General features: G+C 40.0%; 1 protein-coding gene across 1 annotated transcript in view; it reads left to right on the forward strand.

Annotated features, from left to right (window-relative positions):
* Positions 1–24,953, forward strand: part of LOC117510808 (solute carrier family 23 member 2-like) — a 135,988-nt gene that overhangs the window by 20,935 nt on the left and 90,100 nt on the right. Inside the window, 1 exon segment of the mRNA XM_034170682.1 lies at positions 23,431–23,479. Within this exon segment, the coding sequence (XP_034026573.1) occupies positions 23,431–23,479 (49 nt within the window).

Raw genomic sequence — 24,953 nt, forward strand, 5'->3', positions numbered from 1 at the left:
GGGGGAGAGAAGCTGCAGAGAGGTGTGTAAGACTACAACTCTGCTTCCTGGTCCCAACCCTGGATAGTCACGGTTTATGATGATAGTCACATATGATAGTATAGTAGAGGATTTAGATGACAAGATATACAACATAGATGGGGATACAGATCACAATTTATCAATCCTTGAAAGTAATAACTGTGATTATTATACTGAGGAGCAGTTTATGAATAAGATAATGATAAAGGGTAACCTATCCATTATTCACTTTAATAGCAGAAGTTTAAATTGTAATTTATGTAAAATAGAAGATTACTTAAAACAGTTTAAAGACAATTTTACTATAATTGCTGTGTCTGAAACCTGGATAAAGAATGATGAGTTAGATGAACTTCAGATCGAAGGATAGATGAAAGAGGTGGGGGGGGTAGCTTTGTATATCAACTCATCCGTGAGGTGCAAAGTCGTTAGCAATATGACATCAGTGGTTGATAATATAATGAAAATTATAACTGTGGAAATAGTAAACGAGAAATCAAAAAATGTACTTGTGAGCTGTGTCTATAGAGCACCAGGAACTAAGGTAGAGTCATTCATTGACATTATAACAGAACTATTTGACCAAATCCAAGCCAAAGAAGTGTTTTTGTGTGGTGATTTCAACATTGATATGGATAGTGGACTTCACTCTTTTGATGTTTTTACTGATACAATGTTTAGTTTGGGTCTAGTTCCAATGATATCAAAACCAACAAGAATCACATCTCAGAGTGAGACTATAATTGACAATATATTTACTAATATAATCGTTGGAAAAGTAGTGAGCGGAATCTTAATAACGGATGTGAGTGATCACTTACCTGTGTTTGCTATATATGGAAAAAAAATGCTATAATAAGGAAACCACCAATAAAATAAGAGACGGATCCGAAAAAGCATTACAGGCACTAAAGGAAGACCTAAAAACCAGAATTGGGATGGAATATTTGTAAATGTTGTCAATAAAGCATATGATGCATTTATGAAAATTTTCACAATGTTGTATCATAAAAACTGTAAGCTGATGAATTTTGCCAGGAGGGATGCTGTTGACAAACCATGGATGACTAAAGGGTTAAGAAATGCTTGCAAAAAGAAAAATAATTTATATAAATGTTACTTAAAATCAATGTCACGAGATGATGTTAGATATAAGAGGTATAAAAATAAACTAGTAGAGATAATAAAAAAGCACAAAAAGGAATATTATGGTAAATTACTTGATAAAAAATAGGAAAAACATAAGAGCTATATGGAGAGTAATTAATAATGTAATAAAATTCACAATCGAAACCAGTGATTCCAAATTATTTTGTGAAAGAAAATGTATGCATACAAGATAAGACAAAAATAGTGAATAGTTCAAATTTTTTTTTTTTTTTTTGTAAGCGTGGGCCCAAATTTAGCGGCTAATATTCCAAAAACAAAGGGTGATACTGCAGTTGGAAGTCTAATCATGGACAATAGGGCTGCAGCTATCGATTATTTTAGTAAGCGAGTATTCTATTGATTATTCTGGCGATTAATCGGATAAAAAGTACTTTTGCATTTTAAAACATTAACAGTCCAGGGTTCTCCCTAAATAATGGCACGTCACTGCGTCATCATGGAGATTATCAAATTTAGTGTATCCCTTTCTGTTTTCCTGGGTAATTATTTTTTCACTTCTTTACAAGTTTTGGATCTTTCCTGGTGTCGGGCCAAAGTCTTGACATTTTGCTGAAATGGGGATGGGTTGTGGCTGTTTTTTTGTTTTCCCCAACTTGTAAAATTTAACCATTTTTATTCATTCATTTATTTATTAAGGTGGTGGACTGGCTCCCTGCATGAATTTCTTTTTAACTCTCTCTGCGATTCAGCCAATGCATTTCATTTTCAGCTGGAGGTTGAACATGCAGCCTCGCAGTCACTTGTTTTTATTATTTTATTTGAGTTCCTGTGTTTGTGAAGCATTGTGTGTTGCCCAAAAAAGCGAAAATTAAAAAGCGAAACACTCATTGCGAGTCACACAGAAGAAAGAGTGGACTTATTCCAGAGACTGTCTGTGGCCGGGACGGAGCTGTGTGAGGGCAGAGCTGAGCCGCTCACACCGGGCAGAGAGGCAGCAGCCGGCCGCTGCGCGTAGAGTGGCCAGCGGACGAAACTGTTAAAAAAACAAAACAAAACACTGCTTTGCTTTAAATGCACAGTAGGCTATGATCAGTGTGGTTCGTCTTTTCCTAAAAAGCTTTAGTTCCCTCTGTCGTGTTGGAAAGCTGTAGCTTTTGTGCTAATTTGATTAGCGCTTGCTCTACTTCTTCTTCTGTTTTTCTGGGGACATTACAGCGCCACACACAGGCCTGGCATATGTACTACAACGTTAAACGAAGCTTTGAGGCACAGAATTTGCCTCAACATTTTTTGTAATCGAATTATTCGAATTACTCGACTAATCGTTTCAGCCCTAATGGACAATGTGAACAGCATCTTTCTTGGCAAGGTTGAAAATTAAGAGATACTGAACGTTGTGGGTGGTTGTGCAAGCAAGAGATCAACAGATTGTCATGATCAAGACATGTTTCTAATTAAGAACATTATTGAATCAGTCATTGTACCATTTACTTATATTTGTAATCTGTCATTTTCAACGGGAACTTTTCCCGATAGCATGAAAACAGCTAAGGTAATTCCACTATATAAAAGTGGGGATAAACATGTTTTATTTCTAATTACAGACCAGTTTCCTTGCTTCCACAATTTTCCAAGATATTAGAGAAATTATTTGTAAATTGATTGGATAAGTTCCTTGATATAACATTCTAAGTAATAGTCAGTATGGTGTTCGAACTAGTCACTCTACAGCCATGGCAATTATGGAACTAACTAAAGAAATATGCACTGCAATAGACAATAAGGATTTTTTTTTAGTGAGCATTTTTGTGGACTTCAGAAAAGCTTTTGATACCGTTGACCATACTTCTTCAAAAATTAAATAAATATGGAATCAGAGGGGTTGCTCACAAGTGGGTATCAAGCTATCTAGTCAACAGAAAACAGTTTGTACAGGTAAACGATGTAAGATCTGGATTATTGTGATTATAGTGTTACCTGTGGGGTACCTCAGGGGTCGGTCCTTGGACCAAAACGTTTTACACTGTATGTCAATGATATTGTTAATGTATCTAAGATATTACATTGTATTCTGTTTGCTGATGATACCACATTTTTCTATTCTGGTAAAATTTACAACATGTGTTGAGTAGTCAAAAAAGAATTCATGGGAATAAAAACTTGGCTTGACATTAATAAATTATCGCTTAACTTTGACAAAACTAATTTCATGTTATTTAGTAATAGAGATAAAAGTATGAATACCCCAATTATTATAGATCAGGGGTGGCCAAGTTTGGTCCTCGAGAGCCACATTCCTCACACTCTTAGTTGTCTCTCTGCTCCAACACACCTGAATCCAATGAAAGACTCGTTAGCAGGCTTTTACTGAGCCTTTCATTGGATTCAGGTGTGTTGGAGCAGGGAGACAACTAAGAGTGTGAGGAATGTGGCTCTCAAGGACCGAACTTGGCCACCCCTGTTATAGATGGTGTAGAAATTAAGTGACGGAAACAAAATTTTTGGGTGTCATGATTGATGAGAACCTGAGTTGGAAATCTCACATTAACTATACAAAGAATAAATTATTAAAAATGATTGCTATACTACACAAAGTAAAAGAGATGTTGGATGAGAAAGGACTATATATATATATATAATATATATATATAATATATATATATATATATATTATACTGTCCTACTGTATTGAAATATGGGGAAATGCCTGCAAAACATTTACACATTCACTTTTCATTTTACAGAAAAGAGCAATAAGGTTAATTAGTTGGAGGCATTATAGAGAACACACGAGTCCAATATTCCTGCAGTTACATTTGTTGAAATTTCATGACCTGGTTGATTACACTATTCTCCAGACAATGTTTAAGGCTCACAAAAAAAATACTACAAACTAACATCCAGAACAAATTTGAAAAAAGAGAAAGCCAGTACAACTTAAAAGGAACAGAGATATTTAACAAACCAATATTCAGAACTAAATTGAAGGAATGTTGCATTTCTATCAAGGGAGTCAGTTTATGGAATAATCTGAACAAGGAAATTTAAAGAAGCTAAATCAAGCAATATATTTAAAAAGGCAGTTAAAATGAATATGATTCAGAAATACGACCTGATGTAATAATGAAACCGCATGTATATTTTACTGTTATTTTTCTTTTCTTTTGTAGATATTCTGATTTGTAATGTTAATAATGTGATTATTATTTCATTTGGAAGTTAATCTTCTGTAAAAAGGGGTAGATAATATAAGTTCGCTTTTTTCCTACCCCCTTTCATTCAGGTGTATTGTTACGTTTGTTTTCTTTTGGAATGATTTTTGGTTGTGTGGTTGGAACTGAATGAAATAAAATTATTGAAATTAAATTATTTATAGATTCCCTAGCGTTTGGATTACTTTCCCGAGCAGGGTCCCAGCCATGGCAGAGCAGCGCCAGGGCTTCTTTGTCTACACGAGGGATCAGCTGATGAAGTGACGACGCAGTAGCCCGAACGGGGAAAGACATGATATCCCTAAAGAACTGCAGAGGAAATACCGGGGCTGTAGAGCCGGGAGGAGACCGTTGCAAAGGAAGAGGAGATATCAGCAGTACAGTTGTATGTAAAAGTTTAGGCACCCTTGATGATTTCCATGACTTTATAAATCATTGGTTGTTTGGATCAGCAATTTCTGTTAAATATATCATATAGCAGACAAACACAGTGATAGTTCAGAAGTGAAATGAAGTTTACAAAAAGTATACAATAATTCTTTACACAAAATTAGGCAGGTGCATAAATTTGGGCACCCCAAGAGAAAACTGCAAATGTCAGCTCTCCCCAGTTTCACAGTGATCAAAGCCATACACACAGAGATCACTTTGCTATATGTGATTGTGTGTGTGTGTGTGTGTATATGTATATTTCTATATACAGTAAAATATATAATGGATTCAGGTGGAGCAGCGAATTTTTTCTGTTATCTAAATCTGTTATGTATAAAATGAACAAAATCTGTTATACATGTAAAACGGACAAAATCCGTTACACCTATGTAACAGATTAGTTACAGTCAGGAGGCACAGAGCAATCTACGCAGAATCCTGAATTTGGACCTGCCTCTTTTCATGACCGGGTCGAAACCTTGTCTGACAAAATAAATGCCTGCCTTAAATAAGCGCCAGACACAATGTGCATTTAAAAAGATTACATTTGGACAGGTCAATCTTTTGTCTAAGTCCGCTGTGGAGTAGTACCTTAAAATCCTAAAACCTGAATTTTGCTTCTGCAGCCCTGTAACCCCATGACCATGCAATGATGTCAATGTGCTCGTTAATCTTTTAAAGTTCTGCATTGCATCTTTATGCAATTTGCTGCTGGAACGGTGGCTTTTTCTGGATTAATTTGTCCCTCAACAAGTTATGTGTGTATGTATATACGCTGGCCCATTTGGATTGTAATTTTAGTGCACCCTAGCCAACCGCTACTAGACAGCATAGGATGGTGGTTTGCAGGATAACGTTAGAGGTAAAGAAGAAGAGAGAGTTAGTCAGGTTTGTGGAATGAAAGGCTGTACAGCTTTAAAGCTTGCACAAAATAAACATTGTTGCCCGAGTACAGTTAAATCATCTGGGTTAATGGAAATGGAAGTTTTGACAGAACATTATGGGAGAGCAAGATTTCTCTGCTATGCTCAGCCAGTCATTTAGTATAAACTTTAAAGTGCATAAAATAGCTGTCAGTTTGAAATGGGAACATCCAGTAAAAATAGATTGCCTCCTGTAGCTGGACCTTGAGCTGAATTAATATGTTGACTCACTTACCTACACACCTTACTCGACTCATTTTTAATTTTTTACTTGGGCTGAAAATTCATCTGAATTGAGGGCTACAGGACGAGTGACTATATGATTACTCGTATATGTGTGAGTGTGATACTCACACATACGAGTATAATAAAAAAGAGCATGAGACTCAGCAGACAGCGCAGAGATTGCCTCCCCACCACCAACAGTGTAAGGCATCTTACGATGTCACTGTCATCTGGGCTGTGTAGAGCGGGGGTGACTACATTTTTTCTTTTTCTTTTTTTTTTTTTTTCAGCTTGCGAGCTACTTTTAAAATGACCAAGTCAAAATGAGCTACCTGCATTACAAATGCTAAACATACATTGACTCATCAATTAAACTTATTGCAGAAACGTAAGACAGTCTCAGAGTATGCTGACTTATTTTAGTTGTTAAAATTATTAGGATTGTTATGATTAAGTATTAGTATGAAACATTTTTTCAAAAGTGCATCTTTAGTGTTTGGCTGCACCGCCCTTTACTTCTGGTTTGACATCTGAACAGGAAGAATGAAGGTGTATTTATGCAGAAAGCATGAATTCATTGACAGGTAGGAAGGTTTATATTGGTGCTTTTTTTACATCATGCCATCCTCAGAAGAAACTTTCAGGGATGGAAGGAGCATTAGTATTTAATGGCTTGCAGATCTTTAGCGTTTTTTAGTTTAACCATAGCGAAGACACACACAGAGCAGCAGAAAAGTATAAAATGTCTTTGTAAAGCTCACTGCAGGTGTGCTGTTGTCACCACGCTTTGAGACAGAGATGACCCAGCCACGTTGCATCTTCAATGTTCTCACTGATGGAAGGAGGTTTTTGCTTAAAATCTCATGATACATGGCCACGTTCATTCTTCCCTTAACACGCATCAGTCGTCCTGTTACCTTTGCAGAAAAACAACCCTAAAGCATGATGTTTCCACCCCCATGCTTCACAGTAGGTATGGTGTTCTTGGAATGCAACTCAGCATTCTTCTTCCTCCAAACACAATGAGTTGAGTTTTTACCAAAAAGTTCTATTTTGGTTTCATCTGACCGCTTTATATTCTCCCAGTCCTCTTCTGGATCATCCATATGATCTCTGGCAAACTTCAGACGGGCCTGGACACGTACTGACTTAAGCAAGGGGACACACCTGGCACTGCAAGATTTGAGTCCCTCTCTGTGTAGTGTGTAGCCTTTGTTACTTTGGTCCCAGCTCTCTGCAGGCCATTCATCAGGTCCCTCTGTGTAGTTCTGGGATTTGTATTCACTGTTCTCATGATCATTTTGACCCCACGGGATGACATCTTGCGTGGAGCCCCAGATCGAGGGAGATTGTCAATGGTCTTGTATGTCTTCCATTTTCTTACAGTTGCTCCCACAGTTGATTTATTCACACAAACCTGCTTGACTATTGTAGATTCGCTCTTCCTAGCCTGGTGCACATCTACCATTTTCTTCCTGGTGTCCTTCAACAGCTCTTTGGTCTTGGCCATGGTTGAGTTTGGAGTCTGAGGCTGTGGACAGGTTTCTTTTATACAGATAACGAGTTCCAACAGATACCATTAATACAGGTAACAGGCTGCGGACAGAAGAGCTTCTTAAAGAAGAACTTACAGGTCTGTGAGAGCCAGAAATCTTGCTTGTTTATGGGTGCCCAAATAATTTACAAATACGAGGTCTGTTAGAAAAGTAACGGACCTTTTTATTTTTTGCAAAACTATATGGAGCCAGCCAGGTGGAAACCATTTGGAAAATTCAGATGGCTTTTGGTGAATATCTTATGGGGATCACACAGATTAAGGACAATTACAACTGAATTAAAGACGGCCCACAGCAGCTGAGGGCGCACCGAGCGGCGATCGACAGGCTCAAACGACCAGATCATTTCCAAAGTGAACGCTTTGTTGATCCGGGACGTCGCCTGACTACCAGAGAAATGGCAAGACAGCTGGACATAGCACTTTTTCGACACATTCCACTGTTACAGGAGTTTTTTGTCATGAAAAGACATGTGGAGGAATTCGCGCGTCGGGACGGAGGCGCAGGGCACAGAACAAAAAGCAACACCGTGATGAAGCCTCACAGGACATGTTGTGGCATGTCCAGCTTGTCCACAATTTCTCGGATAGTCACACGACTGAAAAGCCACCGAAAGCCGTCTGAATCTTCCGAATGGTGCAAGAGCTGGGCATGTTAGGTCTTGTCCTGTGAGACCAACACGGAGGTGCTTTCGTCCGCGCCATGAGCGACTCCGTGGTGAACTTCTTCCGCTCCTCTTTCCATTACAAAAACTCCTGTAACAGTGGAATGTGCCGAAAAAGTGCTATGTCCAGCTGTCTTGCCATTTCTCTGGTAGTCAGACGACGTCCCGGATCAACAAAGCATTCACTTTGGAAATGATCTGGTTGTTTGAGCCTGTCGATCGCCGCTCGGTGCGCGGCGCGCCCTTAGCCGCTGTGGGCTGTCTTTAATCCAGTTGTAATTGTCCTTAATCTGTGTGATCCCCGTAAGATCTTCACCGAAAGCCATCTGAATTTCCAAATGGTTTCCACCTGGCTGTCTCTCACACTTTCTGAAAAAATTTTGATGAAGCAAAGTGGCAGTCGATCAGCCAATTTCCTGACAATGAAAATCAGCCGAGGGGGCTGGACCACTCCTCCCACAAGGCGTGCTCACAGGCGAATGACGCATCCGACAGGCGTGAAAAAACTCACACATGCGCACGAAGGTTCAAGCTTGGCTGATGCAATCACACATGATTCAAATCCATATAGTTTTTGCAAAAAAATAAAAAGGTCCGTTACTTTTCTAACAGACCATGTGTGTGTGTATGTATATATATATATGTGTGTGTGTGTGTGTGTTAAATTCCACAGTGTGGTTTTCTGGATTTTTTTTTTTTTTTTCTCATTTTGTCTCTCATAATTGAAGTGTACCTATGTTGAAAAATACAGACCTCATCTTCCTAAGTAGGAGAACTTGCACAATCAGGGGCTGACTAAATACTTTTTGGCTCGTGTGTGTGTCAACTAAGAAATCACATGCACATAAGTATTCACACCCTTTGCCTTGAAGCTCAAAACTGACAGGTGAATCATGTTTGCACTGATTATTCTTGAGAAGGTTAAAAGTCCGTTAAAAGGCTGCTCCCTTGTTTTCACTCTGGGTCGCCACAGCAAATCCTAGGTGGATCTGCATGTTGAATTGGCAAAAGTTTTACTCCTACTGAGCTCCCTGACACAACTCCACATTACATAGAGAAATGTGACAGGTGCGGGGTTTGAACGGGGAACCTTCCGCACTGAAACAAACTGCACTAACCACTTGTCCACCACACCCGCATCCTTGAGATGGTTCTACAGCTTAATTGGAGTACACCTGGAGTGAATTCAGTTGATTGGAAATGAACTGGAAAGGCACACACCTGTCACCTGTCTACATATAAGGTCCCACAGTTGACAGTGCATGTCAGAGCACAAACAAAGCATGAGGTCAAAGGAATTGTCTGTAGACCCTGAGACAGGATTGTCTCAAGGCACAAATCTAGTTGAGCATCTCTGGAGAGATCTTAAAATGGCTGTGCACTGATGCTTCTCATCCAACCTGATGGCGCTTGAGAGGTGCTATAAAGAAGAATGGACAAACTACCTAAAGATAGGTGGGCCAAGCTTGTGGCATCATATTCAAGAAGACTTGAGGCTGTAGTTGCTGCCAAAGGTGCATCAATATAGTATTGAGCAAAGGGTGTGAATACCTATGTACGTGTGAATACCTATGTACATGTGATTTCTTACACTTTTTTTTTTTAATAAATTTGCAAAAAATAAAATTTACTTTTTAATAGAGTGGTGTGGTTATTTATACTGCACATGTACTGAAGTCAAATTCAGGCCTGCAAAACCATTGTTTGTATACAGATTTGTTTATTTCATTATTTATATATATATATATATATATATATATATATATACACACACATACTTGCATGAAGTTGAAGTGTATTTCAGAGCTCATTGCAGGTTAAGGAAAGACACTTGAAAATAGTTTTTGGTAAGTTTATAGTAAGTACATATGCTATAACATATCACTGAAAGAAGGTCTACATAGACAGATTATTTTATTACAGTAAGGTTTCCACATACCCCAACATACAAAAAATGGAAATTCACAAAATTAGGTCTCTGTAGTGGCCCTGAAATGCCTCTAAAATAAAAGAAAGAAATAAAGTGAAAAGTAATTTTCCACACACATTTATTCAAAACACACAGCAAACTATAATAAACAACTGTTTTGACACTTTATAAAGGTAATTTGAGGTCTTGTGTGAAAGACCGTACAATATGCACATTTTGAACAATATATACAAAATGGTCTATGCGTTTTGTTATTTTGATATGGTAAACAGTGCTTTACGCAGAGAAAGCAACAGAGTTATCCAGTAACATTCACATGCAAACTAGTGGAGCAGTCCTGATAGTTACACTCTTTGTTTGAGCATGTGAGATTGTCATCAGAGGCTTTCCATCTGCTCCTCTGCTTTCACTTTCACTGTGCGTAATTGGTGCAGGGCGCACTGAGTATGTACCAATAGTGTGTACTCATTGGAGCACCCAGGGGACTATTCAAACGGGTCAGCTAGTAACATATCACTCCTGAAAACGATCTTTGGCTTTACCTCATGTGGGGTAAATCTGCCCTATGATTGGATTTTGGAAAACGTGATGGTGAACCAATTCCCATTGGATTCTCGCATTGCGCACGTCATCACACAGCTTCTATGAGGAGTACAAAGATGGCCGATGGCTGGCTCGAAAGTCCGGAGTTAACTTTTCAGCCAAAAAAAAAGTACGTTTCTCTCATATCATTCAAAAGTTATTTATAATTCAGTAAAGCTTGGTCTTAGCCGTAGTATACGACGGCATCGACCCCAGAGGTTTAAGGTGGCCATTTGCAAATGTTTCCCCTCTTTGCATCTCTTCTAATGAGTGGCAACATGGGAGCCTCTAAAGGACTCTCACATGACCTGAAAACATCATTGTTCAACATCATGGTTTAGGGGAAGGCTGGGAAGGCTACAAAAAGCTATCCCAGAGATTTCAGCTGTCAGTTTCCCACTGTGAGGAACATAGTGAGGAAATGGAAGACCGCAGGCACAGTACTAGTTAAGGCCCAAAGTGGCAGGCCAAGAAAATCTCAGGTAAGCTGAAGCGAAGGATGCTGAGAACAGTCATAGTCAACCCACAGACCTGCTCCAAAGACCTATATGATCTTGCTGCAGATAGTGTCTCTGTGCATCATCTCTGGACAAGCCAGCTTCATTTTGGAATAAGGTGTTGTGGACTGATGAAACTAAAAATTGAGTTATTTGCACATAACAAGGGGCAGTATACATGGCTGGAAAAGAACACATCTATCAAGAAAAACGCTTGCTACCTACAGTAAAATTTGGAGGTGGTTCCATCATGCTGTGTGGCCAGTGCAGGTACTGGGAATCTTGTTAAAATTGAGGGTCGCATGGATTCCAGTCAATATCAGCAGATTCTTGAGAAGAATGTTCATGAATCAGTGACAAAGTTGAAGTTGTGCTGGGGCTGGATCTTTCAACAAGACAACGACCCTAAACACAGCTCAAAATCTACTAAGGCATTCATGCGGAGAACAAGTACAACATTCTGGAATGGCCATCTCAGTCCCCAGACCTGAATATTATTGAAATCTGTGGTGTGATTTTAAGCAGTCTGTCCATGCTCAGAAACCAACAAACCTGAGATGTTTGTAAAGAAGATCTAGACTCTCATTGGAAGCTATAGGAAGCATTTAGAGGTTGTTATTTCTGCAAGAGGATCAACTATATATTGATGTATTTTTTTTTTTTTTTTCTGTTGGGGTGCCTACATTTATCCACTTGCCTAATTTTGTTTAAAGAATTTTTGCACTTTCTGTAAATCCTATAAACTTCATTTCACTTCTCAAAATATCACTGTGTTTGTCTGCTATATGATATATTTAACTAAAATTGCTGATCCAAACAACCAATGATTTATAAAGGAAAATCATCAAGGGTGCCCAAACTTTTACATACAACTGTATACATGCATAAACAGGCAGTAAAAACAGATCCAGCCATTTATAGTCTCCCCACCAGTACGGTTCAATAACTGTTCATTTTTATATTGACTGCGGTCATTAAAAGAATCACATGAAGACCGTGTTTCCTTTAACTGTCTGTGTCTGTCTGCCACCCCCTCAAAAAACTGTAAACCTGGGGAAAACACTGAAACTGACATTTTCCAAAAGCCAAAAACACTGCTTTTTGAAAACTGGTCCCAGGGTGGATATTCTCAAAATGCCACCTTTTGTGTTTTCATGTGTACAACCAAAACACAACTTTTGTGAAACAATAATGTCATAGCCTCACCTCTTTAACCTCAGCCTTAACCCTGCCTGCAAGACATCACTCTGTCTATCTGTCAGGTATCTCTGATACTGCACCTAAAACGTCCATCAGCATATTTGGATTGACACGATTCCCAGTCAACATTCTCTTGTAGTTTTGTCAATTTATAATCTAGTGTGACTCAAAGCAGAAGTTCTACTTCGTATGTGCATGCTTCACATCTTGTCTGTTTTTTGGGAGCTTTACAGTGCCACTTACAGGCCTGGCATATATACTGCAGCATTTTCAGGGGTTTCTTATGTACAGACACTTCTTGAAACGGTGACGTGTTTACGGAACACTTTTTAAAAACAACAAAGATTGCATATAGAAACTTGAGTTTTGGTGTGGACAAGACAAAACCACACTGCATGCAAGTTTAGACAGACATTGCCAACTACAGTTGTGCTCAAAAGATTGCGTACCCTGGCAGAATTAGGTTTTTAGCCATTTTTCAGAGAATATGAATGATAACACAAACTTTGTTTCACTCATGGTTAGTGGTTGTGTGAAGCCATTTATTGTCAAACAACTGTTTATTCTTTTTAAATCATAATGACAACAGAAACTACCCAAATGACCCTGATCAAAAGTTTACACAGTATTAAAAACTGGGGTATGTAAACTTTTGATCAGGGTCATTTGGGTAGTTTCTGAAATGGCTTCACAAAACCACATGAGTGGGGGGAATAAAATATTTTGTTGTCATTCATATTCTCTGAAAAATGGCCAAAAAAATCAAAAATTCTGCCAGGGTATGTAAACTTTTGAGCACAACTGTATTTACAAAATTTGACTTTTGTAATTATTTGTGAAAGACTTAATGGGTGGGATGGTGGCCAAATAGTGATACTGCCTAAATCTGTCCAGAATGAGGTTTTGAGATCTGTCATTTGAGCAAAATTCTAACTTAAAATTCACAAGCTATTGAAGGTGGTGTGGCACAATATGTCCAAAAAAAAAAACTTAAGATGCTGCACAGTAAATCCATCCAGTACAAGTAAGAGATGTAATCCAACTGGGGGAAAAAAAAACCTTTGAAAGTTTTCATTTATACTTTCTCCCATGGTGCTCCAGTATCTAACTGAGCTCAGCTCTCTGCCTCACTCAATTAAAACCTACTGTGTCTAACTTTTGAACATGGGAGCAAGTGTAATATCCATCCAATATTGTGTAACCTTTTCAACATTATTCATAACCTATGCATAACATCATATCACATAACATATGACACAAAATAATGAAATTTGATGTCATTTAAGTTTAATTGGATGAACTTGTGGCTTTAGTGTAGATTAAGAAAAACAAGACACATGGTGATTTTAATTCCATTTTGCATCAGCCCAGAGAGAATGACCTATTAGTTCAGGCATTAACAGGGCCATTATCCCATATCACCCTTTGAAATCACTGATTTTAGGATTTTTTTTAACATTTCAATTCCACTGTCAAATATTCTTGAGAATTAAGTTTATTGGTCTTTGAAATGATGTACTTCCATTGTAATATCAGTGGCATAAATTGGTCACAGTATCATGATGATTTCATTAATCGCATATTTTGAGGCATTATATCATCCAGCAGAACTTGTCGCTGTGACAGGCCTAGTTGTTGGATCACTATAAATTAACACTTACTTCAGAGAGAATTGTTTTCATGCTGGGATGAAATAAACATCCAGATTATTGCTTATTTTGCCATATTTTTCATTATCAACAAAATATTTCTGACCTTGCCAGGGTTCTTTTAGGCTGGTGGCCTGGCAGGCCTACAATATTGAAAGGGAAACACTGTAGTTCGTTGCTCTAAAATAAATCACCTTCTGAAATGGCTTGCTGACATGAACACATGAAAAAGTTGCACAACTGGCCCCATTCTTGGACTAAAGGCCCCCTGACACTTCAACTTTCAACTTCAACTTTTTTTCTTATATAGCGCCAAATCGCAACAAACAGTTGCCCCAAGGCGCTCCATATTGTAAGGCAAGGCCATACAATAATTATGAAAAACCCCAATGGTCAAAACGACCCCCTATGAGCAAGCACTTGGCCACAGTGGGAAGGAAAAACTCCCTTTTAACAGGAAGAAACCTCCAGCAGAACCAGGCTCAGGGAGGGGCAGTCTTCTGCTGAGACTGGTTGGGGCTGAGGGAAAGAACCAGGAAAAAGACATGCCGAGAAGGGGGGCAGAGATCGATCACTAATGATTAAATGCAGAGTGATGCATACAGAGCAAAAAGAGAAAGAAACAGTGCATCATGGGAACCCCCCACAGTCTACGTCTAAAGCAACATAACCAAGGGATGGTCCAGGGTCACCCGATCCAGCCCTAACTATAAGCCTTAGCGAAAAGGAAAGTTTTAAGCCTAATCTTAAAAGTAGAGAGGGCATCTGTCTCCCTGATCTGAATTGGGAGCTGGTTCCACAGGAGAGGAGCCTGAAAGCTGAAGGCTCTGCCTCCCATTCTACTCTTACAAACCCTAGGAACTACAAGTAAGCCCGCAGTCTGAGAGCGAAGCGCTCTAATTGGGGTAATATGGTACTACGAGGTCCCTAAGATAAGATGGGACCTGATTATTCAAAACCTTATAAGTAAGAAGAAGTATTTTAAATTCTATTCTAGAATTAACAGGAAGCCAATGAAGAGAGGCCAACACGGGTGAGATATGCTCTCTCTTGCTAGTCCCCGTCAGTACTCTAGCTGCAGCATTCTGAACCAACTGAAGGCTTTTTAGGGAACTTTTAGGACAACCTGATAATAATGAATTACAATAGTCCAGCCTAGAGGAAATAAATGCATGAATTAGTTTTTCAGCATCACTCTGAGACAAGACCTTTCTGATTTTAGAGATATTGCGTAAATGCAAAAAGGCAGTCCTACATATTTGTTTAATATGCGCTTTGAATGACATCCTGATCAAAAATGACTCCAAGATTTCTCACAGTATTACTAGAGATCAGGGAAATGCCATCCAGAGTAACGATCTGGTTAGACACCATGCTTCTAAGATTTGTGGGGCCAAGTACAATAACTTCAGTTTTATCTGAGTTTAAAAGCAGGAAATTAGAGGTCATCCATGTCTTTATGTCTGTAAGACAATCCTGCAGTTTAGCTAATTGGTGTGTATCCTCTGGCTTCATGGATAGATAAAGCTGGGTATCATCTGCGTAACAATGAAAATTTAAGCAATACCGTCTAATAATACTGCCTAAGGGAAGCATGTATAAAGTGAATAAAATTGGTCCTAGTACAGAACCTTGTGGAACTCCATATTAACTTTAGTCTGTGAAGAAGATTCCCCATTTACATGAACAAACTGTAATCTATTAGACAAATATGATTCAAACCACCGCAGCGCAGTGCCTTTAATACCTATGACATGCTCTAATCTCTGTAATAAAATTTTATGGTCAACAGTATCAAAAGCAGCACTGAGGTCCAACAGAACAAGCACAGAGATAAGTCCACTGTCCGAAGCCATAAGAAGATCATTTGTAACCTTCACTAATGCTGTTTTTGTACTATGATGAATTCTAAAACCTGACTGAAACTCTTCAAATAGACCATTCCTCTGCAGGTGATCAGTTAGCTGTTTTACAACTACCCTCTCAAGAATCTTTGAGAGAAAAGGAAGGCTGGAGATTGGCCTATAATTAGCTAAGATAGCTGGGTCAAGAGATGGCTTTTTAAGTAATGGTTTAATTACTGCCACCTTAAAGGCCTGTGGTACATAACCAACTAACAAAGATAGATTGATCATATTTAAGATTGAAGCATTAAATAATGGTAGGACTTCCTTGAGCAGCCTGGCAGGAATGGGGTCTAATAAACATGTTGATGGTTTGGATGAAGTAACTAATGAAAATAACTCAGACAGAACAATCGGAGAGAAAGAGTCTAACCAATACCGGCATCACTGAAAGCAGCCAAAGATAACGATACATCTTTGGGATGGTTATGAGTAATTTTTTCTCTAATAGTCAAAATTTTGTTAGCAAAGAAAGTCATGAAGTCATTACTAGTTAAAGTTAATGGAATACTCAGCTCAATAGAGCTCTGACTCTTTGTCAGCCTGGCTACAGTGCTGAAAAGAAACCTGGGGTTGTTCTTATTTTCTTCAATTAGTGATGAGTAGAAAGATGTCCTAGCTTTACGGAGGGCTTTTTTATAGAGCAACAAACTCTTTTTCCAGGCTAAGTGAAGATCTTCTAAATTAGTGAGACGCCATTTCCTCTCCAACTTACGGGTTATCTGCTTTAAGCTACGAGTTTGTGAGTTATACCACGGAGTCAGACACTTCTGATTTAAAGCTCTCTTTTTCAGAGGAGCTACAGCATCCAAAGTTGTCTTCAATGAGGATGTAAAACTATTGACGAGATACTCTAACTCCCTTACAGAGTTTAGGTAGCTACTCTGCTCTATGTTGGTATATGACATTAGAGAACATAAAGAAGGAATCATATCCTTAAACCTAGTTACAGCGCTTTCTGAAAGACTTCTAGTGTAATGAAACTTATTCCCCACGGCAGGGTAGTCCATCAGGGTAAATGTAAATGTTATTAAAAAATGATCAGACAGAAGGGAGTTTTCAGGGAATACTGTTAAGTCTTCTATTTCCATACCATAAGTCAGAACAAGATCTAAAATATGATTAAAGTGGTGGGTGGACTCATTTACTTTTTGAGCAAAGCCGATAGAGTCTAATAATAGATTAAATGCAGTGTTGAGGCTGTCATTCTCAGCATCTATGTGGATGTTAAAATCGCCCACTATAATTATCTTACCTGAGCTAAGCACTAAGTCAGACAAAAGGTCTGAAAATTCACAGAGAAACTCACAGTAACGACCAGGTGGACGATAGATAATAACAAATAAAACTGGTTTTTGGGACTTCCAATTTGGATGGACAAGACTAAGAGACAAGCTTTCAAATGAATTAAAGCTCTGTCTAGGTTTTTGATTAATTAATAAGCTGGAATGGAAGATTGCTGCTAATCCTCCGCCCCGGCCCGTGCTACGAGCATTCTGACAGTTAGTGTGACTCGGGGTGTTGACTCATTTAAACTAACATATTCATCCTGCTGTAACCAGGGTTCTGTTAGGCAGAATAAATCAATACGTTGATCAATTATTATATCATTTACCAACAGGGACTTAGAAGAGAGAGACCTAATGTTTAATAGACCACATTTAACTGTTTTAGTCTGTGGTGCAATTGAAGGTGCTATATTATTTTTTCTTTTTGAATTTTTATGCTTAAATAGATTTTTGCTGGTTATTGGTGGTCTGGGAGCAGGCACCGTCTCTACGGGGATGGGGTAATGAGGGGATGGCAGGGGGAGAGAAGCTGCAGAGAGGTGTATAAGATCACAGCTCTGCCTCCTGGTCCCAACGCTAGACAGTCACAGTTTGGAGGATCCAAAAAAATTGGCCAGATTTCTAGAAATGAGAGCTGCTCCCTCTAAAGTGGGATGGATGCCATCTCTCCTAACAAGACCAGGTTTTCCCCAGAAGCTTTGCCAATTATCAATGAAGCCCACCTCATTTTTTGGACACCACTCAGACAGCCAGCAATTCAAGGAGAACATGCGGCTAAACATGTCACTCCCGGTCTGATTGGGGAGGGGCCCAGAGAAAACAACAGAGTCCGACATTGTTTTTGCAAAGTTACACACCGATTTAATGTTAATTTTAGTGACCTCCGATTGGCGTAACCGAGTGTCATTACTGCCGACGTGAATTACAGTCTTACCAAATTTACGCTTAGCCTTAGCCAGCAATTTCAAATGTCGTTCGATGTCGCCTGCTCTGGCCCCCGGAAGACAATTGACAATGGTTGCTGGTGTCGCTAACCTCACATTTCTCAAAACAGAGTCGCCAATAACCAGAGTTTGATCCTCGGCGAGTGTATCGTCGAGTGGGGAAAAACGGTTAGAGATGTGAACGGGTTGACGGTGTACACGGGGCTTCTGTTTAGGGCTACGCTTCCTCCTCACAGTCACCCAGTCAGCCTGCTTTCCCGACTGCACGGGATCTGCCAGGGGGGAACTAACGGCGGCTAAGCTACCTTGGTCCGCACCGACTACAGGGGCCTGGCTAGCTGTAGAATTTTCCACGGTGCGGAGCCGAGCCTCCAATTCGCCCAGCCTGGCCTCCAAAGCTACGAATAAGCTACACTTATTACAAGTACCGTTACTGCTAAAGGAGGCCGAGGAATAACTAAACATTTCACACCCAGAGCAGAAAAGTACGGGAGAGACAGGAGAAGCCTCCATGCTAAAACCGGCTAAGAGCTAGTAGCTGCGCTAAGCTAGCGGATTCCCAAAAACACACAAAGTGAATAATGTGCAAATAATCCAGAGGTGATTCAGCAGAAGGAGTGCCCCAATCAAGGCACCAAACAGGCCATGAAGCAGCACAGGCAACGCACGACAACGGTGCTAAAATAAAAATAAAAAAATAAAAACGAAAGCGTTAGCAAGCTAGTTTGCTTGCCAACGCTAATGAAAGTTAGCTGATAAAAGTGCTCCGTCGCGATGTTTCGACCGTTAGAGGTCTTCCTTAGGCGTTGGAGCACAGTAAAAAAGTTAAAAAAAGTAAAAAGGTAAAAAGTAAAAAAGTCTTGAAAAAGACTGTTAGTTCAAGTCCAAAGCAGCAGGTAGCAGTCTCTGTGTAAACAGTCCCAACAGAGAGCCAAAATTCTGATGCAATCTCACTCCGAAGACCAAGTCATAGCATGACTTGCTGACTGATTCGCCGACTCACTGATTTGTGCCTCAAGCTATTCCTGTCTCAATGGTCTACAGACAATTCCTTTGACTTTATGCTTGGTTTGTGCTTGCACTTGCACGACTTTGATCTGCGCACATACATGCACTCTGCCATGCAGGAGCATAAGCCTGTCTCAAACTCATTGTAAGCTGTGCATGCCTTGTGCACGTACGCAAAGAAAATTTTGAAATGTTCAAAATCTCCATCACACATTAATGATGTGAACATTACACAAACAAGTCAAAAACACTGTATAATTGCGTCAGCAGACCGCGTTAGAGCGCAGCTTGTCAGATTAAACATCTCGTTATAATTATTCAATCATAAAAATACTTTTACAGCCACTCATAAGAAGGAAAGAAAATGCAACTGTTTGACCAAGCTATTACAATATAAACATTACAAATACTTTTTAGACTGTTCCAAATATGTTCTCCACCTCGTTCAGCGCGCGTGCGAGAGAGAGGAAAAGCTGCAGCAGTCCTCTGTGATTCCGGGAGTGATTAAAGGCGTTTTCAACAACCAATTTGATGAGAAAATGATTAATCCACTCTGAAATTATTATTTTATATATGCAGCACACAGTGCATGGCAGCCAGTGGAACAAAGTGCAGCATCCAGCTGGGAACACAGCGGGTGGGATTGTCACAACAAAGTGTGTGCAAGTGTCAGGAGGCCTTTAAGCACCTTTAATAATAGGCCTGCTTTGATTTGCTTATACTGCGTATCCAATAACACAGGAATGTCTGCGTCAGTTGTGCGCAATGGGGGGGCAAAGCTTGAGCAGATGAGAGCGCTGAGGATGGGGCTGCAGCTATCAATTATTTTAGTAATCAATTATTCTAGCGATTTCATTCTGGAGATTAATCGAGTAATCGGATCAGAAGTACTTTGCGTTTTTAAACATCATTAACCGTCTAGGGCAGGGGTGGCCAAGTTCGGTCCTCGAGAGCCACATTCCTGACACTTAGTTGTCTCCCTGCTCCAACACACCTGAATCCAATGAAAGACTTGTTAGCAGACTTTTAATGAGCCTTTCATTGGATTCAGGTGTGTTGGAGCAGGGAGACAACTAAGTGTCAGGAATGTGGCTCTCGAGGACCGAACTTGGCCACCCCTGGTCTAGGGCTCTCCCTAAGCAATGGCACAATGTCACTGTGCCATCACACAGATTGTCAGATTTAGTGTATCCCTTTGTTTTCCTGTGTAACTTTTTTTTTCTTCACATCTTTACAAGTTTTGGATTTTTCCCGGTGTCAGGAGCTCGGCCAAAGTCTTGACATTTTGCTGAAATGGCAATGAGTTGTGGCTTTCTGTTTTTGTTTTCCCCAACATGTAAAATGCAACTTTTTTTTTTTATCCCTTTCTCTACGACTAAGCAGATGCATTTCAGATGGAGGTTGAACATGCAAGCCTCACAGTCACGTTTTTTATTATTATTTTATTTAAGTTATGGTGTTTGTGAAGCGTTGTGTGTTGCCCAAAAAAGTGAAAATGAAAAACGAAACAGTGCGAGTCTGAGCAAAACACAGAAGAAAGAGTAGACTTTTGCTGAGAGGATCTTTTAGAAATTGTTTGTCAGTGTGGCTGGGGACGGAGCTTTGACTCGCCCGGTGTGAGGGGAGTGCTGAGAGCCCCTCACACCGAGCAGAGAGAGACAGCAGCCGGCGGGCAAATAGTGACTCCCCACGTAGAGCGGAGAGCAGACGGCGGATGAAACGGTGTCTTTTAAAAACAGACAAGCACACTCGCTTTAAGTGCGCAGTAAGATATTTCAGATTATCAGCTTGGCCCGTCTTTTTCCTAAAAAGCTTTATTTTACTCTGTGTGCCGTATTGGAAAGCGGTAGCTTTTGTGCTAAATTCATTAGCGTTTACACGGCTGAAGCGTATGCTCTAGTCGTCTTCTGTCTTTTTCTGGGGACCTTGCAGTGGCACACACAGGGCTGGCAGGCACAGAATTTGCCTCGAACATTTTTTGTAATCGAATTATTCAAATTACTTGACTAATCATTTCAGCTCTAGCTGAGGAGCTCAACTGCAGACAGACTATAAAATGAACAGGTGTTCACTCTGATTTCTCTTCTAGTTTATATTTCTTCTTGTGCAGCACTGCAGGTGTGTCCTGTGATGTCTGTTAAAGGTTTATCATTCTTCCTGTGACCACAGAGCTGCAGTCAGCGTTCGCGCATCGGCCGTGAGTGGACGTAGAGGTGTCCTCCGTGAGGAGTTATACTGGATGTAGACATGTCCTGTCGTTGGCAATTACTCTGTGAGCATTGTACTAGAGGTGGTGAGCGCGAGGAGCTGCAGCCAGGCTGTAATGAGCTTTTTTTTTTTTTTCTTTTAATTTTTCACATGTGCTCTTTGAGCGGTATAGATTTACTGCATTGTGTACACAGTATAAAAAGTTCAACAACAATCCTGCATGACTTATGGCTCAGCACCAATGGAGCACAGCAGGAAACATAAATTGGTGTTGGGTAACGTTATATTGTGTGAGTGTGGCATCCAGTCATGTTAAGTACTGTTAAGTTGCCTCAACCTGTGAGAAAATACTTCTCTTCTGTGTTCTGTGCTCGACGGTGAAAAAATTAAACGTTTAATTAAAGAATTAAACTTGTTTCATTTTTTTTGCGTCTGTTTTTTGTCGTCTTTTGAGTCCTTCACTATATTGTGGTGTTAAGCCACTTTCACACCGCGCCTGCTTCAAGTTGCTTCGTGTGGCATCATGACGAAGCAGGAATGTCTGCGTCAGGTGCGCGTAGCAGGGGGGCAGAGAGGATGTGAGAAGGCAGAGGAGAACCTGCAGGCAATCTGACTGCAGCCAGACTGTGCACTCTGATTTCTCTTCTAGTTTATATTTGTTCTTGTGCAGGGCTGTGCTCTGATTTCTGTTATAGTTTCTTTCTTCCTTTGATGGTGAGCTGCGCATGTGCGAGTGAACTATCCGTGTGTAAATGTGGAGATGTCTGGAGTTATACTTGATGTGGACATGTCCTGTCTCTGGCAATCAGTCTGTGAGCAGGACCTAATGTCCTTTTTTGTCCTTTATTTAACACAATTATGATAGAATTTGAGGGGAGAACGAGGAACTGCAGCAGCCAGACAGGTTTTTTTTTTTTTTTTTTTTTTTTTAAATTGTTCACATGTGTGCGTGCAAACAAATTGTCCGTGAGTGGAGTGGAGATGTCTGGACTTTTTACTGGATGTGGATATGTCTTGTCTCTGGCAATCAGTCTGTGAGCAGGACTTTTATGGATTTTATTTAAACATAGTTGTGAGAGAATTTATGTGCGAGGAGCTGCAGCAGCTGCAATCAGCATTTTTTTTTTCTTTTTTTCTGTGCTCTTTGAGAGTGTAGTTTTAACTGCATTGTGTACACGATATAAAAATAATCCTGTCTGATTTATACTTCGGGAACAATGGAACACAGCAGGAATCATAAATTGGCATCGGGTAACATTGTATTGGGGGTGTGGCTTCCAGTCATGTTGAGTGCCGTTGCTTTGCCCTGACTTGCGTTGAAACCACTTAATTTCTGTGTCAAGCACAGGACGCAAAAAAATTAAACGTTTAATTTTTGATGTCCGATTTGCTTCGTCCTTTGCGTCACTCGCGCTGTTGTGGCATTGAGCTGCATCATCTCGGCACTAGGTTGCTTCCACATGGCGTCGCCATGACGCCACACGATGCAACTCGAAGCAGGCCCGGTGTGAAAGGGGCTTTAGGCTGCATCAACTTAGTGTCGTCATGACGCAACTCAAAGCAGGCCTTGTGTGAAAGGGGCTTCAGTATGAAAATCCCACCCCCACTTGGCATAGTGTTGTGATAACTACTCATTTGCATGATAGAGTAACCAGTAAACAATTTGAGTGAGAAGAACTGCAGAGCAATACACCCAAAACCATCAAGGGCTGTTCAGATTATACAGATTAGCAGTAGAGTATGTTGAAATGATTTTTGTTTTTTCTGATTAAATGTGGTCTCTTTGTGAGGGAATGTTTCAGATGCAATTGTTCAAACTGATGCATTTTAATTGTTAGTAGTTTACATGTTTCTAACATAATTGTGTGTAAAGATTGATCGTATCACCTTTTAATCAGCACATTGGACACTAATAAATTTTGCCTGTGACTAAATGATGTCTGTCAAATTAACATGTCTCACCTTCCTCCTCCTTATCTTGACCCATTTTTCCTCTGCCTCCTTCCCTTCTTTTTCTTTTCTCTTTCACTGACCTTGTTGACATCCACTTTTCCTTGTCTTGCCCCTTCTACACAGATGCTCCCAGCCGCCCAGCTTGGCAGAAATGATGGGATGTGTCAACTAGGTATTAACACCTATCCCAACATCTCGTATTAGCAGGGAGATTGGTTCAAGGGGAAAATGTGTGATTTTGGGAAGTTTAAATAGAAAAATGCAAGGACTACAACAGAAAAGAGGAAGTGACACTCTGTACCGGATTTACTTGCTTAAACGCCTGACCTTAAATATGGGCCTGCCTCATTTAATTGCCCAGTCAAAACTCTGCTGGGAAAAAAACACCTGCTTTAAATAAATGTTGGTCTTGTTTAAAGGCGGGGTCACATATGTTAGCTGCCAGACATCTCTGCCTGGCTGATTGTCAGTGTGAGCAATCGCAGGTCCAAATGGCAGCCTTTTGCTTCAGCGTATGTGCTGACGTACAATATACCGGTAACTCTTTCTGGTGATGTTACAAAAAGGAAGTACAAAGCTGCAAGCTGTTGCATTTGCCAAAAAAAACCCCAAAAACAAAAGTAGGTACAGTTTGCAATAAATATTTTTAAGTTTGTTACGGAGTGTTAACTTAAAAATCCTAAGATGAAATGGCATGCCATGGTGTCAGTTACAAAGGGACGATGGTAGGTGGCGCACTGGTATGGTTTTGATTTGGCACTGAATTGATTTCTAACCATTCCATTATAACAAATTGCCAGTGTCTAGACATTACATGACAGATGTAAGGTGGTTGTCATTGGTTCACCACACCCAGGGATATGTGTGAACCTTATAAATTACAGTGTAGGCAACAGCATTTTGTCAATTCGCGACGGCCTTGAATGCAAGCCTGCTTTGTTTAGGTGCCGGGTCTGCTGCAAGTATTAAATACTTGCAAAGCATGGGAGCATATACCAAAGTTTATATAATGGATTTTCGCTCCCATTGGGCAAAACATCCCACCCGATCGCAGTGCATTTTAATTAAAAGCACCTTGCATGTACCGGACAGAGCAGTGTGGAATGGAAGTTCAGCACTGACTCTCTCCGATTCGAGGAAAGTGGCTACCGTATTTCCGTGATTAAAAGACCGGACGTTTTTTTTTTTTTTTTTTTTTTTTCAAACTGTGCTCAGAGCTGGCGCCGAAACGAGGCAGGCCTTTATTCAAGGCCGGCAACTATTAAAAAAAAAAAGTTAAGTTTCATACACATACACACATGGTGTGAACCACACTGCTTTAGATCACAGCCCTCTACAGGGCTGCGAACCTGTACACCTGCTAAACGACTGAGACCACAAAAAGCTGCCATTTGTTACTTTTCCGCTTTCATGCCTTCCTCTCCCGTCATATTTTAATATTTTTTGCAGTGCACATGCCGATTACATTTCAATCATGGATCAAATATGTTTTGCAGAAAAGTCCGCAAATCACCAACTATACAACACGGAGTCAGAAAAAGACTCTCAAATGACCTGCAATTCATGGAGGAAAATTACACATACCGTTAGTTTGGAGATTGATTGTTGTATAAAGAAGGGGAGGTCTTTGAAGGACAAATTAATCC

The sequence above is a fragment of the Thalassophryne amazonica genome, chromosome 5 (assembly GCF_902500255.1).
Source record: "Thalassophryne amazonica chromosome 5, fThaAma1.1, whole genome shotgun sequence".
In the NCBI taxonomy this organism is placed as follows: Eukaryota; Metazoa; Chordata; class Actinopteri; order Batrachoidiformes; family Batrachoididae; genus Thalassophryne; species Thalassophryne amazonica.